Source organism: Cydia pomonella, chromosome 1 (assembly GCF_033807575.1).
Source record: "Cydia pomonella isolate Wapato2018A chromosome 1, ilCydPomo1, whole genome shotgun sequence".
NCBI classification, from domain to species: domain Eukaryota; kingdom Metazoa; phylum Arthropoda; class Insecta; order Lepidoptera; family Tortricidae; genus Cydia; species Cydia pomonella.
In genome coordinates, this window is record NC_084703.1 from 43802239 (window position 1) to 43826999 (window position 24761).

General features: G+C 37.5%; 2 protein-coding genes across 2 annotated transcripts in view; one reads left to right on the plus strand and one right to left on the minus strand.

Moving 5' to 3' along the window:
• LOC133524563 (nuclear hormone receptor FTZ-F1 beta) overlaps window positions 1-7657 on the minus strand; it is a 63014-nt gene extending 55357 nt beyond the window's left edge. Inside the window, exon 1 of the mRNA XM_061860649.1 lies at window positions 6819-7657. The gene's annotated coding sequence lies outside the window, so the exon portion shown is untranslated. The remainder of the gene's footprint in view (window positions 1-6818) is intronic.
• A 136-nt stretch (window positions 7658-7793) lies between these two features.
• Window positions 7794-23930, plus strand: LOC133524529 (ras-related protein Rab-9B). The gene is made up of 4 exons (XM_061860617.1): window positions 7794-8282; window positions 12682-12882; window positions 13379-13521; window positions 16751-23930. Exons 1-4 carry the CDS (start codon window positions 8073-8075, stop codon window positions 16881-16883), a joined length of 687 nt encoding a protein of 228 aa, XP_061716601.1. The 5' UTR covers window positions 7794-8072; the 3' UTR covers window positions 16884-23930.
• Window positions 23931-24761: the final 831 nt, after the last annotated feature.

Here is a 24761-nt window from a genome sequence, read left to right on the forward strand (position 1 = left end):
GTTCAAATGTTTATACCAAGTCTGTCCTTGTTTCTCGCAATATCGGAAAAATTTTGCGGTAGTTTTTACGTTTTCATTAAGTTTCAATGGGTTACTTAGAATAAAAAATAATATCCAACGAGACACACGATAGTCGTGAACGTCTAGACAGGCCAAGCAATCTTAGCATTATTAACTGTAAATTGTTTAGTTTTATTTTTGTAATATGGCCATTCGTGTTATTTGAGATCAATATATTGTTTATAATAATTAAAATTGTTGTGCTGAACCGTATTAAAAATCCTCAATACAATTGGCGTTTACGTTTTTTTAAGGGAAATGCGTTATGCAGTAAGCGCCAACAGATTTTAAGGAGTCCTCTTATTCGGATACGACACGGTAAGTAGTAAAATTTCAAAAACTTTGGCTTTTTAAAAACAATTCAAGGTGAAATAACGATCTTGCTAGGACTATGAGATCTTGCTTGGAGGATTGATTTTGCTAGGACTCTAGACGGGAAAGTTTCGATAAAGTTGGAAAAGTTCTCAGAAGTTTCAGTAAAATTTCACCTGGAACAAAGAAAGCTTTCATTTTGGAAATGATTTTTTTTTTCATATAAAAATATTAGAACTTCTGACATATTTCCAAGTGGAAATTTTGTAATTTTGGAAACTTTCCGACAGCCCATCAGCAGAAGTCTAGCTACGATTGGCGTCAAAATGAGAGATCAATATGTGACGTTCGAATAACGCTCCCTACGTTTGAATGAAATTATAAGTCTCGTCGATAGCAAGGTCACCGTCCGCACCCACACAGCCATGGAGAGTACCACGCTGTTAACAAAATGTGAACCTTATCAGAACGTAATAAGGTCCGCCGATGATAAGTTAACGCGGTCTCCAAGTTGGATGCAGGCTCCTGCGTGCGAGCGGGACATCGCAATGTGCATACTGGCATAGTGTTTTCTCGCTTATGTACCGGAGCGGCGTGCGGACCCAGGGTTACCGTATGAAAAAAAACGAATATCCTGACGAAAGTCCGGACATAAGACTGAAAATCCTGACATTTCCTGGACGATCATTTCTCCTAGCCATAGAGAACTAAGAAGTAATAGAGTGCTCACTCCATACATCAGTTTTGGAACTCTCAGTACTGCTACTCGACAATAGATATCGCGGCAAACAAACAGTCTAATGCTCAACGATTTTCCGCTAATATTATATATAACCAGAGTAACCGGAACTCTATTTTCAACTCCTACACTTACTCTTGGGCAAAAATTGTCTTACTTAATAAATAAATGGCGCCTGACATGGTTAACTGTCTTGGTGGTTGGGTCGTTGATAGTTGATTTAACAGTTGTTCGTTTGTCAACGAAATAAACTGTTTTTTTAACAAAAACTTAAAAGTTATTGCACTTACAATGCTTATTTCATGTCTAGTCATATCTCATGTCAAAAAATGGGCTGACATCGTTTTCTCTGTACTCCTCAAGTAATTTTATTAATGAAATTAATTAGCCAAGTATAAGAAGCGACCAGTAGGTATCAAAAAACCGCAAAAACTCAGCCAAAACAAGTCTATTTCGGTGAAAAAATCCCGAGGCCGCACCGCCTCCTAAATTATTGGAGCTGCAGCGAACAAAAACACATTTCATGTCCAATTAACACGCGTTAAGCTTAAGACTAATTAAAATATACATGTATTTTTGAATAAAATTTGGTGTGAATTGAAAAACAAAATCGTATGAAGCAAGTTTTTGTAGTCCTTTTTTTCAGATTTCGATAAAATTTGGTGGATAGATTGGTTCGGTGTTCGGTACAATATTAGCTACGTGCGAAGTGCATGGTAACATAGTAAAGCGATCGCAGCGCATGCGGTGGTAACAATTGACACTAACAAAGGTATAAGCGCGTTTTCGATTGAAGCTCCAAGACAGCGTGTTTTTTCCGACATCGTTAGCAAACATCGTCATATTTCAACCAATATTACAAAAAACCCTTAAACTTTCATCAAGAATCGTTCTATCGATAGGTGAAAACCGTGTGAAAATCTGTTCAGTAGTTTTTGAGTTAGGCAGACGTTTTATAAGATGTAGCGATTTGACTTTTTCCGTTAGATTTGCGGATGCTACGCTAAAATCTTCCGCAAGTTACGAAAACGGGTATTTTCGTAATTCAACAGCAAGTACTTAAGTACTTATTTTTTTTCGGGGCATGTTGCGAATTCGTATTTATGCCGCCCTGAATGAGGAGCTCGACGCACCAGCCATATTATACCCAACCATACCACTAACCAAAAAAATCTACAACAAAAATAGTCGGCCCAAGAGCGACTAATTGTAAGATTGGTTTTCGGTATAATGGGGGATATTACGCAAAACCCTGCGTAGAGGGCGCCTCTAGCGCATACTGAGGGCCTACCGGGAAACATGAAAATTGAAATTTCGTTATCAGCGATAATGCGATAATGAGGTAGATAATGATTTTTCGCTTTTTGCAATTACAATTTTCATCAACAAAACCTAGTACCAGACAGATACATGTTCATACTAAGTTCCATATTATTACTGGTCGTTTTAAAATGTGAACGTAACTTCGATTGTATGCAAGCGGCGTTTTGGCGACGGGTTCGTGTTACTCTGAAGTTCCTTATTACAAGCCCTAACTCGTAGTTTAATTGCAAGATGCAAAACAAGCAGAGCTCTTGCGAAATATGTTTCAACATAGCGTAACTGGAAAACTAACTCAATACCATAAACGAACTCTCCGAGCTAAACTACTAATTGTGGTCAGTAAGTCACCATTCATTTACTACGTAAGACGATTTTTGTCAGTTTTTGACCCCCTAACGCCCCCGTGTAAAGAAAAAATAAGAATAGGCCTCCCCCCTCCGTATATTACGTAAGAATCTAAAGGAAACAATTAACTCTGTACCGTGTTTGATAGCAGTGTTTCGAAGTATTATTTTAAAGTTTTAAACGTCCTAATTTCATAGAAATTAAAAAAAAATCGAAACATGTTCGACGCCCCTCCCCCTAAATCGTCTTTCTATCGTATAGTCTGGCAAACCCCACTGACAGTAAAGAAGAACGGAAAAAACCGCATAATAATCCGTTTAGTGGTTTTTGAGTTCATCGCGAACAAACACACAGACAGACGTGGCGGGGAACTTCGATTTATAAAATATAGTAATTAAAGTTGTGAATGGTCAATATAAGCTTTAAATAAATAAATAAATTTATAAATAAATCCATTTTTTTTATTGGAGTTTTGATAATTTATTAAGTATTGATAACAACAAATATTTAGTTTCATATACCGTACAAGATGAGAAATTAAGCCATTATTATGTATCACAGAACACGTCAAAATGATGAGCGAGTACCATTTGGAATTCACTCTGTGTAGTCTGTGGTTGAAGGCTACAAGGGGGATGAAAAGGGGAAATTAATCTGTCAAATACACTCAGAAAGGAGGCAATTCGACTTATTTGATTAGCACGCTGTTAAAAAAAAAACTTAAAAAATCAGCAATCGGTTCTTAGTGATCATTTTTCCATTTTACAAATGTTTTCGACATTTTAGTGTCTGGATTTTGGCCGTAGATGATTTTCAATATTACCCGAGTCTGTACGTTTCGCTTTTTTTGATATTCTAGTTTTTTGCAAGCTTTTATTTAGTTTCACCTGTCCCGTTGTCTCTCGGTCTGTAATCTTGCAAGTTAAATTGGACCCACTTCCCGGTTTCTAATGAAGATGAAAATCTGCATAAGTCGGGTGACAATGCAATATTATGGTACCATCGAGCTGATCTGATGATGGAGACAGGAGGTGGCCATGGGAACTCCGTGATAAAACGACGCAACCTAATTGTGTTTGGGGTTTTTAGAAGTGTCCCGATGAGTATTAGTTGTCTGTGGAAAGAAAAGCAAAGTCAGCTGTAAAAGCTTGTTCCCAAAAATTTTTTGGTACAAGCTTTTTTTTTTTTACTTTTTGTCTAAAACTTATTATAAGAACTAGATTACTTCAAACAGCATTAAAACAAAAAAAAGCCCCGTAAACACACGCCTAGCATACAAAATCGGCAACAATAAACGCAAAAATCAAAACAGACACAGATGATTTCTTTCACATTCCGCTCTCAAAACTTCATTACGATTGGTTAAGTTTTGGAAGAGGAAAATGTTGAGAACAAAACCTCATTTCTGATTTTTTTTCGCAGTGTTTATCGCCTAAGCTGCATTATCCTTATTGCATTAATTTTTGGAGCCGCTCGCGTCAGTGCGACGGAGATATTTATCTACAATTCTTAAATCTGAGAAGGCACTCGGCTATTTTGGCAAAAACTTTTTTTTTATATTTGGAAAATCTAGCCGCAAACTAAGCAAAGCTTGTACTATGGACACTAGGCGCCGATCAACACATACTTATATAGATAAGTAAATACATATTTGTATACATAGAAAACACCCATGACACTGTTCTCATCACACAAATATGCATCACAGAAAATGCCCTTACCGGGATTCGAACCCGGGTCCATCGACTTCATAGGCAAGGCCAGACCGGTCGACACTCGTCATCATTAGTGGATTTTTTTTGTTCCATTTATGAAAACAGCTTGCCTTCAACTTCAAAATGTGACTTAATAATAATCAAAACAAAAGGTGACATGTTATGACAAGGGGGAGGGGGAGTTACAAACTTTGTGACGTCACTTTAACTTCATCGGTAACTGTTTTATTTATTTATTTATTCGCTGGACAGTTAAACAACGAGTTTTTGGAACGGTAATCGTTTTTATTCGGTTATTTTTCTATCCCAATCGGTTTTCTGTTATAAAATTACTCATATTTTTTTTGTCAAAAACAGTTTGATAATATATTAATAATACCTAATAGGATTTGCCTATTTCGTTGAAAACAGAATTGCCAAAAATGTGACGTCACACCAAGGGGGGTTTGCCAGACCAAGTATGACAAGGAGGGGGGAGGGAAAAACCCTCGAAATTCGTGTGACGTAATTAATGGATGACCCCATATGCGACTTTTGGACAGCTTTTGGACTGAAGCAAGCTTTAAGGGTAGGTCCTCAGTACTACTGCGTCAGTTATGCGTTGGAAAGAGATAACAATATCGCTTACTCCTAACGCATAACTGACGCAGTAGTACTGAGGACCTACCGCGAATACCGAACTTCGCAAATCGTTCTCTTTTACTCCAATAACGCCTTACTTGGAGTAAAAGAGAAAGGTGCCCGCAATTTGTGAACTTCGGTATTCGCGGTAGGCCCTCTATGTATGAGGTGCTGATGAGGCTTTAGTTTTAACTTTTTGTTGTAAACAGAGTAATATATTTTTAAAGGCTATTAGATTAGTCACGGCGGATTCAGAACTGGTTCTAATAACAAGTTCTGATTAGAAATGCTTAGACGCTGCAGAACTAATTACAAACAACATTAGGAGACATTCGATAATCGCATCGATATACAATTCGAAAATGCGAATCGCTAATGGGCCGATATTTTTTTTGTCGAGTTTTTTCGTGGATTTCGATAAATTTTGGTGGAGAGTTCCCTATGGAACGTGTCATTCACGGCAACGCGTGCCTTGACTCCTATTGTCTTGTTGTTAAAGGTTAGATTTGACAAATCTGCGCGTCTTCGTCGATGACACGAACTATATTCAGTACAATAATAAAGCGCAAATTCATATTCTAAATAAATCCTCCTCTGAGTTATGAAAACGTATGTTTTTTTAAATAACGGAAAATTACGTAAATATTTTGTTTTCCATTTCATTCCAGTCAAATTTTCGTTCCATTACAGCCAAATTTAATCCAAATGTAACATTAAAAAAACAGGCAGAATCTGTGGGTACCAAGTGTGGAAGCGCTTTACACAATGTAGTAGTTTTAAACAAGTTATTGGTTACGCAAGGCTGTAAAGACAAGGAAGAAATCCAAGATTTTGGATAACATGTGGAAACCTGAGTGTAGCGAGTCTCAATGATGATACACTTTTTATAACTGTAAAATATTTCTTATTGGGATAGCTTTGTCTTTGTATTTCCATTTATTTGGCTATGGTACTTGTAGGTTACTAAAACTATTAAATATAATAACGGTATAAATCCTATATTATAGTTTAGATTAGTTATGATTCGTCCGAAAACACAAAGTTTTTTACTGTGCATAGGTTCCTATAGTTGGCAATTGTAACTAAAAGATAATATTTTAACAGGAGCTTCTAGTGTTACCGATATATATCTTGACCAAAATTACTTCGTTAAAAAGTTAACTCAAAGAGAACGCCATATTTTGCAAGGTTATTTACCTTCGTTTCTGCTAGTAAACTGGTTAAAGGCTGCTTGATATAAAATATTGCATCATACGAGTTGCATTACAGATAGCAATCATTAAACCCTGTAAGATAACATTCGCAAGGCAAAGCATATTAAAGCACATGAAATAAAATAAAAATACATTTTGGTCGCACCTCCTCTTTTTTCCAGATAGAATACAACAAGAAAAGGTAAAAAAATAATTTCGAAGACGCTATAACGAATAAGTATTAACCGTAGTTTTATAGTTAAAGTACAAAGCACTGTTTTTTTTTTTACCTTTTACTCGTGTGCTTGTAAACGGGAGAGCCCCGCAACGGGTGTGGACGAGACATAGAAGTAAATAGCAGGCGACGGGGGTGCGTACCCTTGTCATCTGACGACACGACCTTCAGTCGGCGCACCGACCTTGAGCGGCGCTCGCCCCGCGGGTCAGAGGTGAATGCACTTCCCCGCGATCGTCGCGCCCCGCCGCCCCACGTCTAACGCCACCACTCACCTCGCTTCCTAACATTCCAGCTGCTAAACTCCCGACTCGCAACGCCGAGCTACTAGCCAGCACCCACCCGACAGGTCTCGGCACGACGCGGCACACCTTTCCCATTAAATGCCACCGACAAGTATATTGACATCGACGCCAGACAGTTTCGACTCGGAAAGTTGTTTACCGGTCACACACGCGCACGCGATATATTAAAGTTAACACGAAACTTGGGAAAAGAAAGTTGTATTCACACAAAATATAGATTTAACAAGGAAAACATTGTATACGGCGAACGGTGAGCGGCGAGCGACTGCGACACGACGTCCTCCCGTCTCCGCAAAACAAAGCGGAATGAACTCGGTCAAGCGCACGAACGTGACATCTCGCGAGTCGCTGCTCCGAAAGGAATGATTGGCCATCTAGCAGTGAACTAGTGTTTTAGAATGACATCCCAAAAAACTATATTCGTCGCGTTGAATTTTATACTCCATAGATGGCAGTATTAAATCTGTTTGAAATTCTTGTTTAGTTTATATCAACGGTACCTATTTTATAAATAAATACCTCAAAATATCGTAACGTAAAGATTTTATTTAGAATAATTATGATATTGTAGGTTTTAATTTTTAGTTTAATTCTGAATATTTATGGTATCTAAAACACGAGTAGTGCCATCTAGGGAGAATATACTTATTACTTAGGGCTTAGGCTTACTCGCATTTCTCATGATGTGTAAATTTTTAAACAGATGGCACTTTTGACCATTTACGTTTAAGAAGACTGTCGAAAAGTTCTTTTAAATGACTAATTTAAGTTATTAATGTGAAATGTTATCATTCAATGAATTCTTAGGGTAAAAAATTTGTATATTATGTCCGCACTACTATTCCGTTTGAATGACAAACGGAAATCAATCATCATAATAATATTGTAATTATTTGCTGTCAAAATACGTCTACTCAAACTTTTTCGAGATTGACAATTAAATCTGACATTTCCTTAAAAATTACACTTTACTGTGTGTTTAATTTGTGTAGCGAAATTACATCGTGAAACCAATCAGCTGAGCATAAAAACATTTCTAGTGGGAAAGTGTGCAAACGAAGTAATACTTTCCAAAACCCAAACTCTCAGAGCTCGCATCAAAGCTCATTAGAACGCCCATCATATTGAGTCATTAATTAAACACCAGTAAATTTAACACTTGCTTTCAAGGTTGCATCAATAAAAGACCTAAAGTGCTTGGAATACAATGGTGATATTTTAAAAATGGGCGACGAAAACGATCGTGATTGCGGGAGGAGCGGCCCGAAGAATTGCTTGCTCAAAATTGTGATTTTGGGAGACGGTGGGGTAGGCAAATCTTGTTTGATGAGCCGTTTCATTTCGAACCACTTCGATGATCACAGCTTCCATACTATTGGCGTGGAGTTCATGAATAAGACTATAGAGGTGAATGGGAGGCAGTATACTTTACAAGTAAGTAAATTTGTGGTTTTAGCTTCTTTACAGGAATCAGGAAAAAAGTGGTTTTGGTGTAGAACCGATCAAAATGTTTGAAGGAAAATCTTATAACTCATCAAGTGGCATATGTCGTTTTTGGGTTATTGGAAATTTGATTTTATTTCAATTAGTCAAATTTGAAATTTAAATGACATTATCGGTCGGGAGTCAATGGCCTACCACTCTAAGGATATGCGTCGAATATTTCGGTGAGAGAATTACACTACTGCTATGTGTACCAAATCATATCAAGTTGTAGCGGTACCCAGGCATCTTAATTATCGCTACAATAGAACTTTCATAGCTTCCAAGTTTAGTCAATAATATCTGGGAGACCAAGCTTTGCTCGGAAAACATATGAAAACTCAAAAATGAGTGCTTTCCCAGAGATAGACTTATAAGCTAGATCATATTTTTCCCCCAAAACCTGCCCGTGCCCCTGCCACACATATTCTGTGATTAGTGATTTGAATGCAACTTGTAGTGATTGACCTAAATTATTAATATTATTATGCTATTTATATTATAACTATGTGGTTTCTATGTGTCATAAAGTTTATAAACTACTAATTTGTTTTGTATGTATTCATGTTAAAACCACAATATGACAGGGAAATCCCTGTAAATAGTAGGTAAAGTTTATTTGATCTTGATTGTATGATCTTGATTAAACACATTTTATATTATAAATAGGACAACAGAGGACAGGGACAGGGACAAAGTTTGTAATATGGCTACTAGGAGACTATACATACATATATAAAGAGAAAACACCAATGACTCAGGGACAAATATCTGTTCGTCACACAAATAAATGCCCTTACTGGGATTCGAACACTGGGACCATCGACTTCATAGGCAGTGTCACTACCCACTAGGCCAAACCGGTCATCAAACTAAGACTGCTATGCGATTGTCATGCCAAGCGAAACTCTCCTAACATTGAAAATACTCGTAATGATGATGATGTGCAGAGTGACATGAACGAGAGAGAACACTTCTATTTTCATTCATTCTTGAGTGTATGTGTGGTGCTAGCAGCAAATTAATAGATTAGAATATTTTTTTTCGTAAACATAAACAAGACACGTTACATTACACAATATAACAAAAACAAAGAAAGTATAAAGTGTCACAAAATGGCGTTATCTCAGCATGTTGCTGATGGCTTCCAGCATTGATCTTCAAGAAGAAGAGACCATCAAGTGAGAAAAATCACGGAAGGTAACAGACAAGAAGGAAACGACATAAAATAATATAGAGTGAACAAATTGAAAAATAGATAAAAGATAATGACTAAATTAAGTTAAGATTATTTATATATCCAGCATCGTAAACATAACACTATATCGGTCCCGGTTAATAGGTTAAATTTTATTTTCTGATTATTCTCAAAATGCTATTAATTTAATCCATTTCTAGGTCACAATTTAGAATGATTTACAGACGACAGGTATATCCTTACCTTTTCAACAGTTATTTTTTGGTAATACATCTAGGGTTTGCTCCCGGGAAATACCGGAACCGAAAGTACCGGGAAATACCGGAACCGAAAGTACCGGGTATACCTTGGATTTACGGCCAAGCAATGAACCAAGATTTCAAAATTAAAATCCCGGTACTTTCGGGATTTTCGGGACTAACATTTCCCGCACAATATTTGACTGTTTTCTCTTAGCATGAAATATCATATTTTTTAAAGAAATATGTTTTATCATATACATCATATATATATAATGTTTGTTATTGTTGCTGTACTTTTCGCTTTTCTTTTTGTCTTTTTGTATTTGTTGTACTAACACTTAGTTTTTAAACCTTAAATGTTACTAACCATTATGGACCATTGTTGTCTTTTGAAATAAATAAATTAAATTAAATATACTTTTACGGCTGACCAAATAGTCAATAGGTTTGACAATGCCGACAATACAAAACTGCGTGATTTTAAACTTACAAATTATATTATTTACTATTATGCAGAGACTGCCTCACGTCACAGTTAGTAATGTAGGCAATGATTGTGTGGCTTAAAGACACATATTATCGTAAAAATAAGTATGTGTATCTTCACTATGGTACATTTTTTAAACTGATTTTTGAAGGCAGTACCCAAAATACCGGGAAATCCCGGATCCATTTTTGCTTGGTACCGAAATCCCTAGATACATTCAGTTTTATTTATTCTCAAACAAGCAAAATTATTGCAATAGGAGGAAGGAAACCCAAATCTCTATTGCACACAATAAACTTCTTAGTGACACAAAAATATGCTTTATGATAATGTAATAGAGTACATTTTAGATGTATGCACTTTGACCTTAGTGAGGAAGGTTATATAATTTAAGGTAAATTAGAGGCTTCAATTAGATAAGGAAAACGTTATGTCGTTGTTGATTACATATTTGGATATAATTTTGAAGTTAAAATATATCACATCAAACCAGAGACTGCTTATATATAGTCTGTCAAACGACTTTTTCAATTGAAAAGGCGCGAGATTCAGATTTTCTATGGGAGTATAACCCTTCGCGCCTACATTTTTTAAATTTGCCTCATTTTTACTGCCTGAAATAGCTTGACAAACTATACATTTCATACAAATTAGGCTTAGCACGCACTGCGATTAATTTCTTGCAATTTCAGTCTTGCGAGTGCATGCGCTTATGAAGAATGCCGTACGTTACACTTTTTTCGCTTCAGAAACCTTCTTCCTTCTTGGCGTTGTCCCGGTATTTTTCCACGGCTCATAGGAGCCTGGGGTTCGCATGACAACTAATCCCCAGAATTGGCGTAGGCACTAGTTTTTACGAAAGCGACTGCCATCTGACCTTCCAACCCAGAGGGTAAACTAGGCCTTATTGGAATTAGTCCGGTATCCTCACGATGTTTTCCTTCCTTCTGAGTTGGTGGTGCGAGCGGGACAGCGCTATGTACGCGCATGGTGCTGTCTCGCTCACACACCGGAGCTCCTTGCGAGTCCGCATCAGTAGTGATAACCGCGTAAGTTACAGTCCACCTGTTTTTTAATCATAAAGGTATCGTCACGTAAAGGCGCAATTCTCATTGTATAAGTATAATAGCTTCATTGCCAGACAGATAACGTACGGCCTTGCATGCTAACATAAAGGTTTTACTTCTACAGTTACAGTCGCCTTCAGATATATCGGAGCGGTCAAGGTACTCAAAAATATCTGAACACGCACGCTATCGCATAAAAAAACCAAAACAAAAAAAAAATGTATTGTACCGTTAATTTTCTTAAAATTGCACTATACGTTCTCGTTATCCAATGGAAGATTTTTTAGGACATACGGTGAAATTGCGCTTATTATGTACAGAACAGGGGACTTTATCTATCCACCAAATTTTTTAGAAATATATAACAAAAAAAAATTCAACCCACACCTATATGGGTAACGCTAATAATAGTCATGCAAACGTGTAAAAGCATCGAACTTACTTTACGGCACTTACGCCTTTTAATTGTTTTATGGGGGATACAAAAACGATTATTTTGAAAATAGTTTTCGTTGTTTCAAAGTATTTTCTAACCAACAGAACCCCTAGAGACGCACGCGTTTGCGTCAAGTCTCATTTTGTATGGGATTTAGAAACAGCGCGCCAATCGGGACGTTTTGGAAACTCAAAATCCCATACAAAAAGAGACTTAACGCAAACGCGTACGTCACATCACGCTATCGAATAAATTTACATTAGGGGTACAGATCTTGGACATATGATTGTTCAAGTATATTCGACGTACTGAGCGATTGCGATTACTTTCTAGAATTTACATTTTAAATTTCATGAATTCCCACCGCGCTCCTGCCTTCCCAGCTCCCGAGTTTACGATTCTCTGTCGAACTATCTCATAGTTTCTATGTAGGGGTGTTACCTCACCAATCGATCGATGGTAAAAAGGAACAGTCGCCGTCGATCGATCGATTGGTCTGATGTCTAGGTAGAAACTATCTATCGACGTCGACTGTCCCATTTTACTATCGATAGATTATTGATCGATTGATGCGGTAAGACTCTAAAATTATCTAACATATAATGATTCTTATTTTGCTACTTCTACCCTTAGATTCCCACAAAACACGGGATGTTTCGGTGTTCAAAAGTTGTCAAGATTCGGGTTATGAAATGCAAAACAGACGGGTTAGAGGCCAAGTGGTTGCCAAGGACGCCAACGGCCACAGTCGTCATCTTCGCCAATGCAATAGGGACTTACGCGTAACTCAGTAAAGTTCAATTTCGCTTATAATCCCGATTACCTAGCGTCCGAGGCACGGCGTATTCCTTCTCCATCTGGCGTTCAAATGGTTAAAGTAATTTAGAAGTTATCGAGTCAAAAATACATTTTATTTTCTAGGTATGGGACACAGCAGGCCAGGAGCGCTTCAAATCCCTCCGAACCCCGTTCTACCGCGGCTCCGACATCTGCATACTTGCGTACTCCGTGGACGACCGGAGCTCGTTCCAAAGCGTCAAGATATGGCTAAATGAGTTCTTACATTACGCCGCAGTGAAGAACGGCGTCGAAAGGTTCCCCTTCATGGTTGTAGGAAACAAGGTAACTGACAGTCAGCAGCAAGCATGTGACACTACTATAAAATATATAGTGGTTAGATATGTCGGTCTCACTCTAACTATAGCAGTTAGAGTCACTCCGGACACCGTTCTACGTTCGTACGGCTTGGACATCTGCACCGAAGTTCGTTCGAAATTATCAAGATGTGGTTGAAGTTCACATCTGCCGTGTGGAAAGGAATCCTTTCATGGTCGTAGGTAATAAGGTACTTTACTAGGTTTTTTTATTATTAAGTAAGTCTCTTTGTAGAGCTTTCTCGATACCCCGATAGAAGACCTCATGAAGGTAGCACTGATAGTTTTTAGAATGTCAGTTTTTTAGTTATAACCCTTCTTCATGCACACTAAGAAGGTTAGTTTTCCTTAAAGAGACAATCGAATCTTAGCCTAACCCATCAAATAGCACAACGATTAAAAGAACAATCCTAGTTAACCGACATATTTACAACTGTTTTTTAAACTTGTTTTTCCATTTCCAGTCAGACGTGACGTCACGCGAGCGAGAGGTGACATACGATCAGCTGAAACAGCTGTGCGCAGAAAACAAGATAGCATCATACATAGAGACGTCGGCTAAGAACGATAACAACGTCGTCGAAGCGTTCACTATGGCTGTTCAAAGGTAGGCAGGGTCGCCATGTGTAGGCACTACAACAGTGTGATAGAGACATACGCGCAGCTGAGACAGCTGTGTGCAGAGAACAAGATAACATCATACATAGAGACGTCGGCTAAGAACGATAACGTCGTCAAAATTTTCACTATAGCTGTTCAAAGGTAAGCAGGGTTGCCATGTGTAGGCACTACACTACAAGTACTACAACAGTGTGATGAGACATACGCTCAGCTGAGACAGCTGTGCGGAGAGAACAAGATAGTATCATACATAGTGACGTCGGCTAGGAACGATAACGTCGTTGAAGCTTTCACTATGGCTATTCAAAGGTAGGCAGGGTCGCCATGTGTAGGCACTACAACAGTGTGATAGAGACATACGCGTAGCTGAGACAGCTGTGTGCAGAGAACAAGATAGCATCATACATAGAGACGTCGGCTAAGAACGATAACGTCGTTGAAGGTTTCACTATGGCTATTCAAAGGTAGGCAGGGTCGCCATGTGTAGGCACTACAACAGTGTGATAGAGACATACGCGCAGCTGAGACAGCTGTGCGGAGAGAACAAGATAGTATCATACATAGTGACGTCGGCTAGGAACGATAACGTCGTTGAAGCTTTCACTATGGCTATTCAAAGGTAGGCAGGGTCGCCATGTGTAGGCACTACAACAGTGTGATAGAGACATACGCGCAGCTGAGACAGCTGTGTGCAGAGAACAAGATAACATCATACATAGAGACGTCGGCTAAGAACGATAACGTCGTCAAAGTTTTCACTATAGCTGTTCAAAGGTAAGCAGGGTTGCCATGTGTAGGCACTACACTACAAGTACTACAACAGTGTGATGAGACATACGCTCAGCTGAGACAGCTGTGCGGAGAGAACAAGATAGTATCATACATAGTGACGTCGGCTAGGAACGATAACGTCGTTGAAGCTTTCACTATGGCTATTCAAAGGTAGGCAGGGTCGCCATGTGTAGGCACTACACTACAAGTACTACAACAGTGTGATGAGACATACGCTCAGCTGAGACAGCTGTGCGGAGAGAACAAGATAGTATCATACATAGTGACGTCGGCTAGGAACGATAACGTCGTTGAAGCTTTCACTATGGCTATTCAAAGGTAGGCAGGGTCGCCATGTGTAGGCACTACAACAGTGTGATAGAGACATACGCGCAGCTGAGACAGCTGTGTGCAGAGAACAAGATAACATCATACATAGAGACGTCGGCTAAGAACGATAACGTCGTCGAAGCTTTCACTATAGCTGTTCAAAGGTAAGCAGGGTCGCCATGTGTAGGCACTACACTACAAGTACTACAACAGTGTGATGAGACATACGCTCAGCTGAGACAGCTGTGCGGAGAGAACAAGATAGTATCATACATAGTGACGTCGGCTAGGAACGATAACGTCGTTGAAGCTTTCACTAAGGCTATTCAAAGGTAGGCAGGGACACCATATAGGCACTACACTACAACAGGATGATCTAAAAATACCACCACCTAACTAACTGCACCAAACTGTTTCAGTTTAGCCCAATGGTTAACTGGTAGAGAATGCCTTAAGGCGTTACGTCCGCCATTTGTACTCTTTTTTGTAAATTTGTGCAGTAAAGTTTGAATAAACAAATAAATAAATACGAGCACTGATGTGCTGTGGGAAAGTTTTCTCAATTGCGAAATTTCAACAAGAACAGAATTCGGTAATTTCTAAAATTTTTGTATAGGGATAGAAATATTCCATAAAAAAAGTAAAGTATAGTAGAAGTAAAAACAAAAATATTACTTTGCTATTTCGCAATTTAAAAACGTGCTATTAAATGAGTGCTAAACCGTATTTTTTACATGCAATTAATGTTACCCTCCCACCGCAAATAAATATAAACGGTCTGACGTCCGGCAACTGAATTCTTTATTAGCATTAAATGTGGTTAACAATGGGTCTTATGATAATTATAACTATAAGTGTATCACACATTTAGCCGTATTTGTAAAATATACATATCATAAAAAAAATTACGTTTCATGCAACTTTGAATGAAATGTATACATTTCTTAAAATTTCGAAGAACGTTTCCAACTTTTTGGAACCTTCCCGCAACCTAACACATCTGTACATACGAGTACACATTTGTACAAAAGTACTATATTTTATGACTCGACTGAACGGGAAATTTCTGGCTTCGTATTGAATTAACCGGACTTGCAAGGTCGTCTGTTTACTCAGCCAGTTTGAGTTTGTGGTGACTCCCCGCAGTACAATGACTAGTAAAACTCATAAGTCGATAATTTGGACGACAGTGTGCGGTGATTCCCTGCAGGAGGTATAACGACTAGTGACTCATAAGCAGATAAACTTATTTATAATAAGTTTAAAGCTAGCTTTGCGAACCTATTCGTAATAAAATTTTAGCTTAATAAGTATTAAGTTTTGGCGAGATCAATAATATGTAGCGGCCGTGCAGGTCAGGATCTCGACGACTCAAATAAAACTTCAATTCTTAGTGAACTGATATATTTTTCCAATTGGTACTGATTTAAAAACAGGTTCTTGACAGAATGAGAAAGTGCAGAAAGTGATGGTTGATAGTATGGAGGATGACGAAAGGGTGATTTCACCCAATCGTCACCCAAGCAAGATTTTGAACAATACAAAATATTGAAATATTGATATTGTTGCTTTAGGAAAAGCCTCTGAATACTAGCCGAGCCCGACGGCTGCGTTTAGCTACTGCATTGGGAATATTTTTATAAAATATAAGATTACACAAATTGACTAAGTCCCATAGTAAGCACAATAAGGCTTGTGTTGTGAGTACTTAGACAACGATAAATATAGTATACAAATATTTATAAATATTTAAACACATAAACACCCATGACTCAGGAACAAATATTTGTGCTCATCACACAAATAAATGTCCTTACCAGAATTTGAACCCGGGACCATTGACTTCATAGGCAGTCACTACTCACTAGGCTAAATAGGACGTCAAGTTTATACAATAATAAGTTTCATTCGTAACAAATACGTTTTACCATACCTCCCAATCCTCCCATACAAACTATTATTTATTAAGTAAGGAAAGTGATGCTTGGTGTGAGCACAATCTTACTTATTTCACTATACTTTTACTTGCCTTTCTGCTGCCCCTAAACGTACTATTCCATTACGATAATTACGAGTACTAGCTATAACTAAATATGAATACTTTCTGTTTTTAGATGGGTGGAGCTCGAGCAAGTCGCCGAAAAAGAAATGGGCATGCTAGAAAACCCCGACTCCATCACGTTACATGGCGACCGCGTCGCGTCCAACCTGCGAGCAACTTGCTGTTCTCGCTTCAGCGACGCTTGAACGTGATTCAGTACATTCCGCGCCCTACTGTAAAGGCTATAAGCCCTTCATATTCCAATGCGTCGTAAAGATAGTCGCAACTTCAGCGAAGTTTAAAACTTTCTTACAATTTATAGTCGCCGATATAATTGTCCTATTTAAGGACTATTCTGAACAGTTGAGGTTTACTTTTGTTTAGATTTTATATCTTACTTTAACTCTATTTTCAATAATAGACGTCAACAAACGATTTTGACAGTGAAAGCCTTAAATACGTCTTCTCTGTGAAGCTATGATTATATGTACATTAATATAAACATTACATGGTAATATAGCTTAAAAAAGGGCTCATTTCATTACATGGCGACCGCGGCGCGTCCAACCTGCAGCGTCTTGCGGCTCTCGCTTCAACGCATGAATTACCGAAAGTGACGGGTTCTTTTCGGCGGAGTTAAAAACTGTCGTACAATGCTTTAATTATGGTCTTCAATTTGGCCTATGGAAGGACTATACTAAAAGACGTCAAGACGTCTAAATCCGTCTAAGGAAAATTCCGTACACGATCTTTTTTTACAACTGCCAGCTACTTATCACTGGACGTTTTTGAACGCTGGAACTAAAAGCAATCGATTATTCTCGATCAAGTTGACAATGGATAGTGTGTTCTTTGGATAAAGCGCTCGCGTACGGAATACCCGCAGCCGAATTTGCCGCGTCGATTTTTTTTTTAATTTGACTTATAATTTCCTTTGCAATTCGTTTGCAAATCTTGCTTTACTATAACATTTTAGTTCCATGTTGACCAAAAATAAAAAGACAAGATAAAAACTTAGTGTAAGTTTTGGAGGAGGTGACACGTGATTGAATCACGGGTTTCGTCAAACGAAACTTTGGTAAAATCAATTGAAGGTGAGATAATTAGAGTAGGCCTAATTGGTTTAAACCATACCTTTGTTTTTGATATAAATAATTTACCCGACACAGGGTGACCACCAACTTGACTTTAATCTCGTTTTATAGCTACTATAGCTGGTTTCTCCGACTATAAGATATAGCAATTTTTAATAAATATTTGGTCGGGTTATTCAGGACTACCGTGTATAGAAAAAAATAAGTGAATTGCAATTTTTAAATAAATAAAATTTCGTTCAAGATTGCAAGAGCAAGCAGTCGCGAACAATAAAAGAGCTTTTGCAAAAAAACATTGAAGGCCTGATTTTCACAGATCCTAGTGTTTTTGGGTTCTTTCAACTCAGAACCACTAGCATATTCAATCCTGACGCAAAAAAATGTCCCAAAAATTTGTATGAGTATTGTAGTTTCCACTACGTCACGCACACAAGTGAAAAATTCACACTAAAACGTGACGTAATGGAACGGAGATTTTGGGACATCTTTTTTTGAATGGTGGATGGAGAATGCGGTTGATTCTGAGTAGAATGAGGCCGAGAATGTCCAGATTTGTAAGAATCAGGTTTTCAATATTTATGTTAGAAAACGCCCAAAATGTATGAACTAAGCTCCATCTTGTAATTCCTTTTCACTCGGTATTTAAGATTGTTTTAATAAGTAGGTTGTAGTTGCTTCATATAGGTTGTATTGCTAAGAGTTTATTTACTTATTTATTTGCACGCTTAAGTCAACAACATTAATATATACACACTTATATTACACCCAAGAGAAATGATTGTAATAGAGAGATAATTCTAAGAAAAAATCGTGCCTCAGTTTGACATCCAAAACAGATGGCGCTGTACTGCGCCATATGATTTGCGGTCACTGAATTGTCAAACGTAAACTATTGACAATCAGAGTTACCGCAAATGTATGGAGCTGTACAGTGGCATCTCGTTTACTTGTCAAATTCTAAGTACGATATTGTCTTAGATTTTACACATCTTACTCACTCAATGAATCTTTGATTATACGCCTACTGTTTGTGCACATGATTGAATGAAAACATATTACAGTTTTTTGTATAGATGATATATTTGAACGTATAGAAACGGTTTTATGGGTACATATTAATGTTGTTGATTATACGAGTACCAGGCACATGTACATAACGTAGGAATGCTTTTTTCACCGTAGATCTCTAATTTATTATTGTCCTTTACAATACAACTGATCCTGATTTAAAATAATATGTACTTACTTGTGATTGTTTCTTATCATGTGTTTTTGTTTTGGAGCCCAATTATTTGCTTATTCCAAGACCAGTCTATTATAGTCGCCATCAGATATATCGGAGCGGTCTTGAAGCATCTTGATGCTTACAAATATCTGAATACGCCTCTATTGTGAAGATGTTAGAGTGCGTGTTCAGAGATTTTGAGCACCTCAGCCGCTCCGATATATCTGATGGCGACTGTACAATAAGATATTTCAGTTACTACAAAAATAAAATGTATGAAACTTGAAATGTATGATTTTGTCTAATGGATAAAGCATTATCTTAGGATTTTACTGATATTTCTCAGAGTGTTAACTCTGTCTATATACATACGTAAATATGACATTGTTTCTTGAAAGTGCTGTATAGGCACATTAAGTAACAGGGAAAACGAAATATTACATTAAAATATGTAAATATATGTTTACATGTCTGTAGTGATTTATTATATAAATGTTTACTGTATATTAGCTTATTCTTGAAAATTAGGAAGTCAGGAACACATGGCAAATAATAAATAATTTTGCTGTTTAAACGTCTTAATTTTAAAATAACCACTCGCGTGATTCATATTTTTCAGTGACTTCTATTATTATAATAAAATAAGGGTGACAGCTGGTAACCACAGTTACCAAAAGCAAGTGAGTGGCTATAATAATTATAAAGTCTACAATTTGGTTAATATTGTTTCAACAAAAGCATGTTACCTACTTATTATGAAGATATTGTACTTCCTACTGAAAATGTAAACCCCAATATTTCGAAGACCAATACTATCGCGTAAATGTAATTTAAATTATAAGATTCTTTGCATATCTATTTGTACAGGGGGAAATTGTTATGTTTACACCATACGCAGAGGGAATATGTGGGTCATATTGAACAATTTTTACTAGAAATCGTGAAAAAGAATACAGTTGTTCCATAGAAAATATTGATTATGTGATTCACCAAAATATATGAGACAATAGATTTTTTTTCGTGATTTCGGGGTTGGCCCCATAGTAAAAGTTGTTCAGTATAACCTGGATATATACCCTTGAGCGTATGGTCAAACATAACAATTACCCCTTTATATCACGCTTTATTCTAAAGAGGCGCACGCTGTATATCATGGATTAACATATCGTGGAGGAACAAATTTAATACTTAAGTTACTTGCGTCCAAGATGGGCCGGTTCTTAATAAGAGGATAGTGGTCGACCGCTTTCCATATAAGCGTATTTCCCATTTTCCTTCCTGAGTGTTGACTTTATGGAAAAAATCGATATAAATTATTGTATATTAACTATAGCTGTTTTAACGCCCAAGGTGGAAATTATTTGCTACCATGTGACACATGTATGTTTCTAAATATTATTTAAGCTAAAAAAATTGTATACAAAAAAATATGTCCTAGCAAGAAACGTGCTTGATCCCTAGCAAGGAAGAAAAATACCAATTTGATCCTAGCAGGGAAGAAAAAGCTTCTTTCCGAATAGGTCATGTGAAAAAATATTCTTATAATGTTAATATCCAGAGAGGAAAATGAGGACTACGTTTTCATTCGGGTACTCCACTAAATAAATTTTGGAATAATGCCTTTATATGGGCTTCTAGGACTCAGGAGGCTATAGATCTTGTCATTCAAGAGGACTCGTAATGTCATGTTATTAAAGGTTAGATCTGACGAAACTGACGCGTCATAGTGGATGACACGAACTGGCTCGTTATTGCTCTTGAGTGTAGATACTTACTGTTAATTTATTACGATTTTTTTTTTCTCAGTAACGAAATAAATAATTAGTGAGGCTATTAACCACTTGGACTATTTGGAGCTAAGCTTATATTATATTTTACCTTGACATAAATTTACAACTAAAAATAAATGTTTTATATCCGTCATACGCGACGAATTTTTTTTAAATTTTACGGTTTTTTTAATGAACTTATGACGTTATTCATAAACGCGTTACTGGCCTCAATTAGCTATGAATTGTTTGCCTTTATCTGTAATTTTGACTTATTTATTTGTAAGAAAGGGATAAAACATTTAACTAAATCAGGTTTGTAAAGTTTTATAAATAAGGGGGTTATTGTGTATTTCGGTTGTGAACGCGCATAAATTGCTGATTTGATTTTTCTCATCATTTCACTGCACCAAGAGATTAGATTAGTGTAGTGTCGATTCAAGGGACACTTGTGAATTTATCTTTACTTAAAATTAAGAATTGTACCAAAATGAACATTCCAATGTAGCTGTAAAATTTCATCAAACATACAGGGATCCAAGAATCTGACCTTGCACTTTACACCTTGAAAATAAATGGGCCATTCCCACTAGTATACTTACTACCAAGTTTTTGATGGACGACTGGTCTGGCCTAGTGGGTAGTGAACCCATCGCCCGAACCCGGGACCATCGATTTGGGAAGTGGCCGGTCAATTACGTCACGTTTTAGTGCGAAACACTTCTTCACTTTTAGTGCGTGACGTAGTGGAAACAACTTTTAAGACATTTTTTAAGCATCAGAATTGAATAGCTGGTGATTATGAGTTGGACGACCGCTCTGGCCTAGTGGGTAGTGAGCCTGCCTATGAAGCCGAAGGTCCCGGGTCCGAATCCCGGTAAGGGCATGACAAAAATATTTCCCGGTAGTTACCACCGACTTACTTTGGTGGTGACTTATTATTATTAACAACTTGGTGGTAACTAGTGGCTAAGAGAATTTGAAGTAGAGGTGGATTGTCAAAGAAAATTTTGTAGCCACAGTAAATTAACTGCTATCTTTCGACACATGATTAAAACTTTTAGAACACCATTTGACTTTGATCCTTATTCTTTCACTGATATGTGTGGTGAATATATTAGATGGCGCTACTTTTTGATATTTAACACAAATCAGTGAAAGAATAAGTGTAAGGCCTGAGTGGACGCTCGCTCGGCACGGCGTGCAGCGTGGCGTCGGGCTCACGAGTGCTGTGAGCAGCGTGCACTAAGGCCGCTCCTAAACGTTGGCATTTGCATAACATATTGCACGCCCGACTCGAGCGACACGCGAGACTCGAAGGATCAAAGTCAAATTGCGTTCTAAAAATGTTAATCATGTGTCGAAAATGGCAGTAAATTTACTGTAGCTACAAAGTTTTCTTTGACAATGCACCTCTATATCAAATTCACTTTGCTAGTGGGAATAACACAAATAAAGTCGCATTTAGATACTTGTGATGCCTTTGTGAAATAACTAACGGTAACTGTATTAATAAATGGTATACATGTGTCGAAGTCTAGGTCCCACATAGTCGCTTACAATAAGCACGGGATTTGCTTGTATCTTTATACGAATCACCTGTCAAAGCGTCCTTATGGCAAGCGACAAAGTGGGACTTTTTGCTTGGAAACGACACATATATGCATTCGTATTAGCCGTCCTATTCTGGCGATGTATCTTATATATGTAGATATACTAATGTGTCGTCGGAAAATTTCCAATATGGCGAAAAGCATTCAATAATGTTGGAAACTTCTTTTTTTTATATGGGAATCGATATTTAAGGGAAAAGAAAGGAAAGCCTGAAATTTTCCTGAGATTTATAAAGTACTTTTCCAACTTTTCGGAAATATACCGAAACCTGTTCATCTGTATTCTCATATGACACTTGGGTACGCATATTTTTCATTTTGTTATCTTTGATTACAAGAAATTTAGTACTGTAAAAAAAATTGGCGATCTAAGTAAAATAACCCAGGGATACATTAGAGGACAAATGTTCCGCGACATGTGTCGGCGACTTGATTACGCTTGACATATCTATACACCGTGTTTTTATTGAATTCCGTTAACTCCGGGGTATGGGCAAGTACGTTTAAGGAAGCTAAACGGCATAGTTACTTAAAAAAATATTTTTTTTATAATTGTTTAATTTTTTTAAATACATTTGATTCAACCAAACAATTGTGACATATCAATGTCATTTTGAACATCAACTGTCCGAGATAGTACTCAACTTTGCTTGCAAATGAATAAACTCGTACTAAACACTAATCAATATGTACGCAGGCCCGTAAATCCTTATAAGAAAAAAAAACTGATTATCTCCGAAATGGAGTTGATTAGAATACCGGTGTCTTTGTGAAAGTTACTTAATTTAAGCTCAGTAATGCACCCTTGAAATTAACGGAAATAAACACTGTAGAATAGTATAGAAGAAATTGTATTTAAATAACGCTTACACTTAAGCATTACATGAGACATCGCGCGACTTTGTCGCCAGTGTGTTGCACATGTGAGTCGCGCCCTGGGTACTAGACATGTCGAGCGAAGATCGGCAACGTCATGCCACCGGACGTCGCTGGCGACACGTCGCGTCCTGTGTATCCCTGGCTTAATGTTTTTATTGTGACTTCTTGGAAGTTGCTTAAAATATTTGTAAAGGTACTTAATAAACCGTGTCTCAGTATTTGTAATGTAATAGATACTTAATCAGACTGCGTGCGTTGCAAAGATCAGAACAGTTTTCTATGTATAAAAAATTTAAAATAAACCAGAATACAGACTCAAAGTGCATTGGGACAACTACGTAAATCGCTAAAATCCACTAAACCAGAAGCACTTTATTTCATACTTTTGCAATACTTAGTGTAAGGCCTGAGTGGACGCTCGAGTTGGGCGTGCGGCGTGCATGTTGAACAAATGCAACCGTATAGGAGCGGTCTTAGTGCACGCTGGTCACACCACTCGTGAGCCCGACGCCACGCTGCACGCCGTGCCGAGCGAGCGTCCACTCAGGCCTTACACTTATGCTATTGCAACGCTTACCCTTACTTCAGTAAAATTTGCTTCAATATAATCAATGTCTATGGAAGATTATCTACAATCTGTTATCCAAGTCAATAAATGCAATGGTAATGCTAATGTTCAGTGTTTGATTTTCTTTCTCAGTGACTGTCAGTGTAGAATGCCCCCTGGTACGGTCACGTCTGAAAATATCGATATGAAAAAAGTGGCAAAAATATGTATACACGACTTTATTGCCCATATTAAGGTAGTGTATACATATTTTTGGCACATTTTTCGTACCGATATTTTCAGACGTGACTGTACAAACTTATATATTTATTTAATCTTAATTGCACAAAAGAAAACTAATGCTATAGAGGCATTCTCTACTAGTCAACCTTTAGGCAAAGCAGATGAGTCGTAGGCGGTACAAAATCATGTGGAGCTGATGATAGAATTATGAATGAATTATTTTATAATGTATAGCATCTACACGCGCTGGACCGATCATGTTCGCTTTAGTTGTTATTGTAAATATTTCTCAATACTCTCAATCGTTAAAGTTGAAGACCAACCTATCGCGCGTTAAAACGAATTTTTGTTTGGGTACCCTAAAATATTTTTTATACTTGCCGTTCGCTTCAAGTTGGCCGTTGCCTCCCTCCGCACCACGCCGCAACCTAGGCCTGATTAGTGCTGCTGCTAATGCTGTGACGTCATTATGTAATGGTCAACTCATGTTTACCTAGTATGTTTAGTAGCTAGGGAGCCGGATGTAGCATGTGTACTCGAGCGTCGTAGGGTAAAAAGTTATATAAAGTTCTTTTCCAGCGAGCAGGAAAACGTCTACTCTTTTTCAAATCGAATGAATGAAATAATATTTTTTATTTCACGTAACACATGGACACCTTTTTATTAGTAGAACTTACACACTACGGGGCTAGTAGGTACAGTAATGTAACTTTA

Excerpts from the sequence above, each read along its gene's own strand:
- LOC133524529 (XM_061860617.1), top strand. The coding sequence starts at position 8,073 with ATGGGCGACGAAAACGATCGTGATTGCGGGAGGAGCGGCCCGAAGAAT. Across the intron at positions 12,883-13,378 it reads TCATGGTTGTAGGAAACAAG|TCAGACGTGACGTCACGCGA; the intron begins GTAACTGACAGT and ends TTCCATTTCCAG. Across the intron at positions 13,522-16,750 it reads TTCACTATGGCTGTTCAAAG|ATGGGTGGAGCTCGAGCAAG; the intron begins GTAGGCAGGGTC and ends TTCTGTTTTTAG.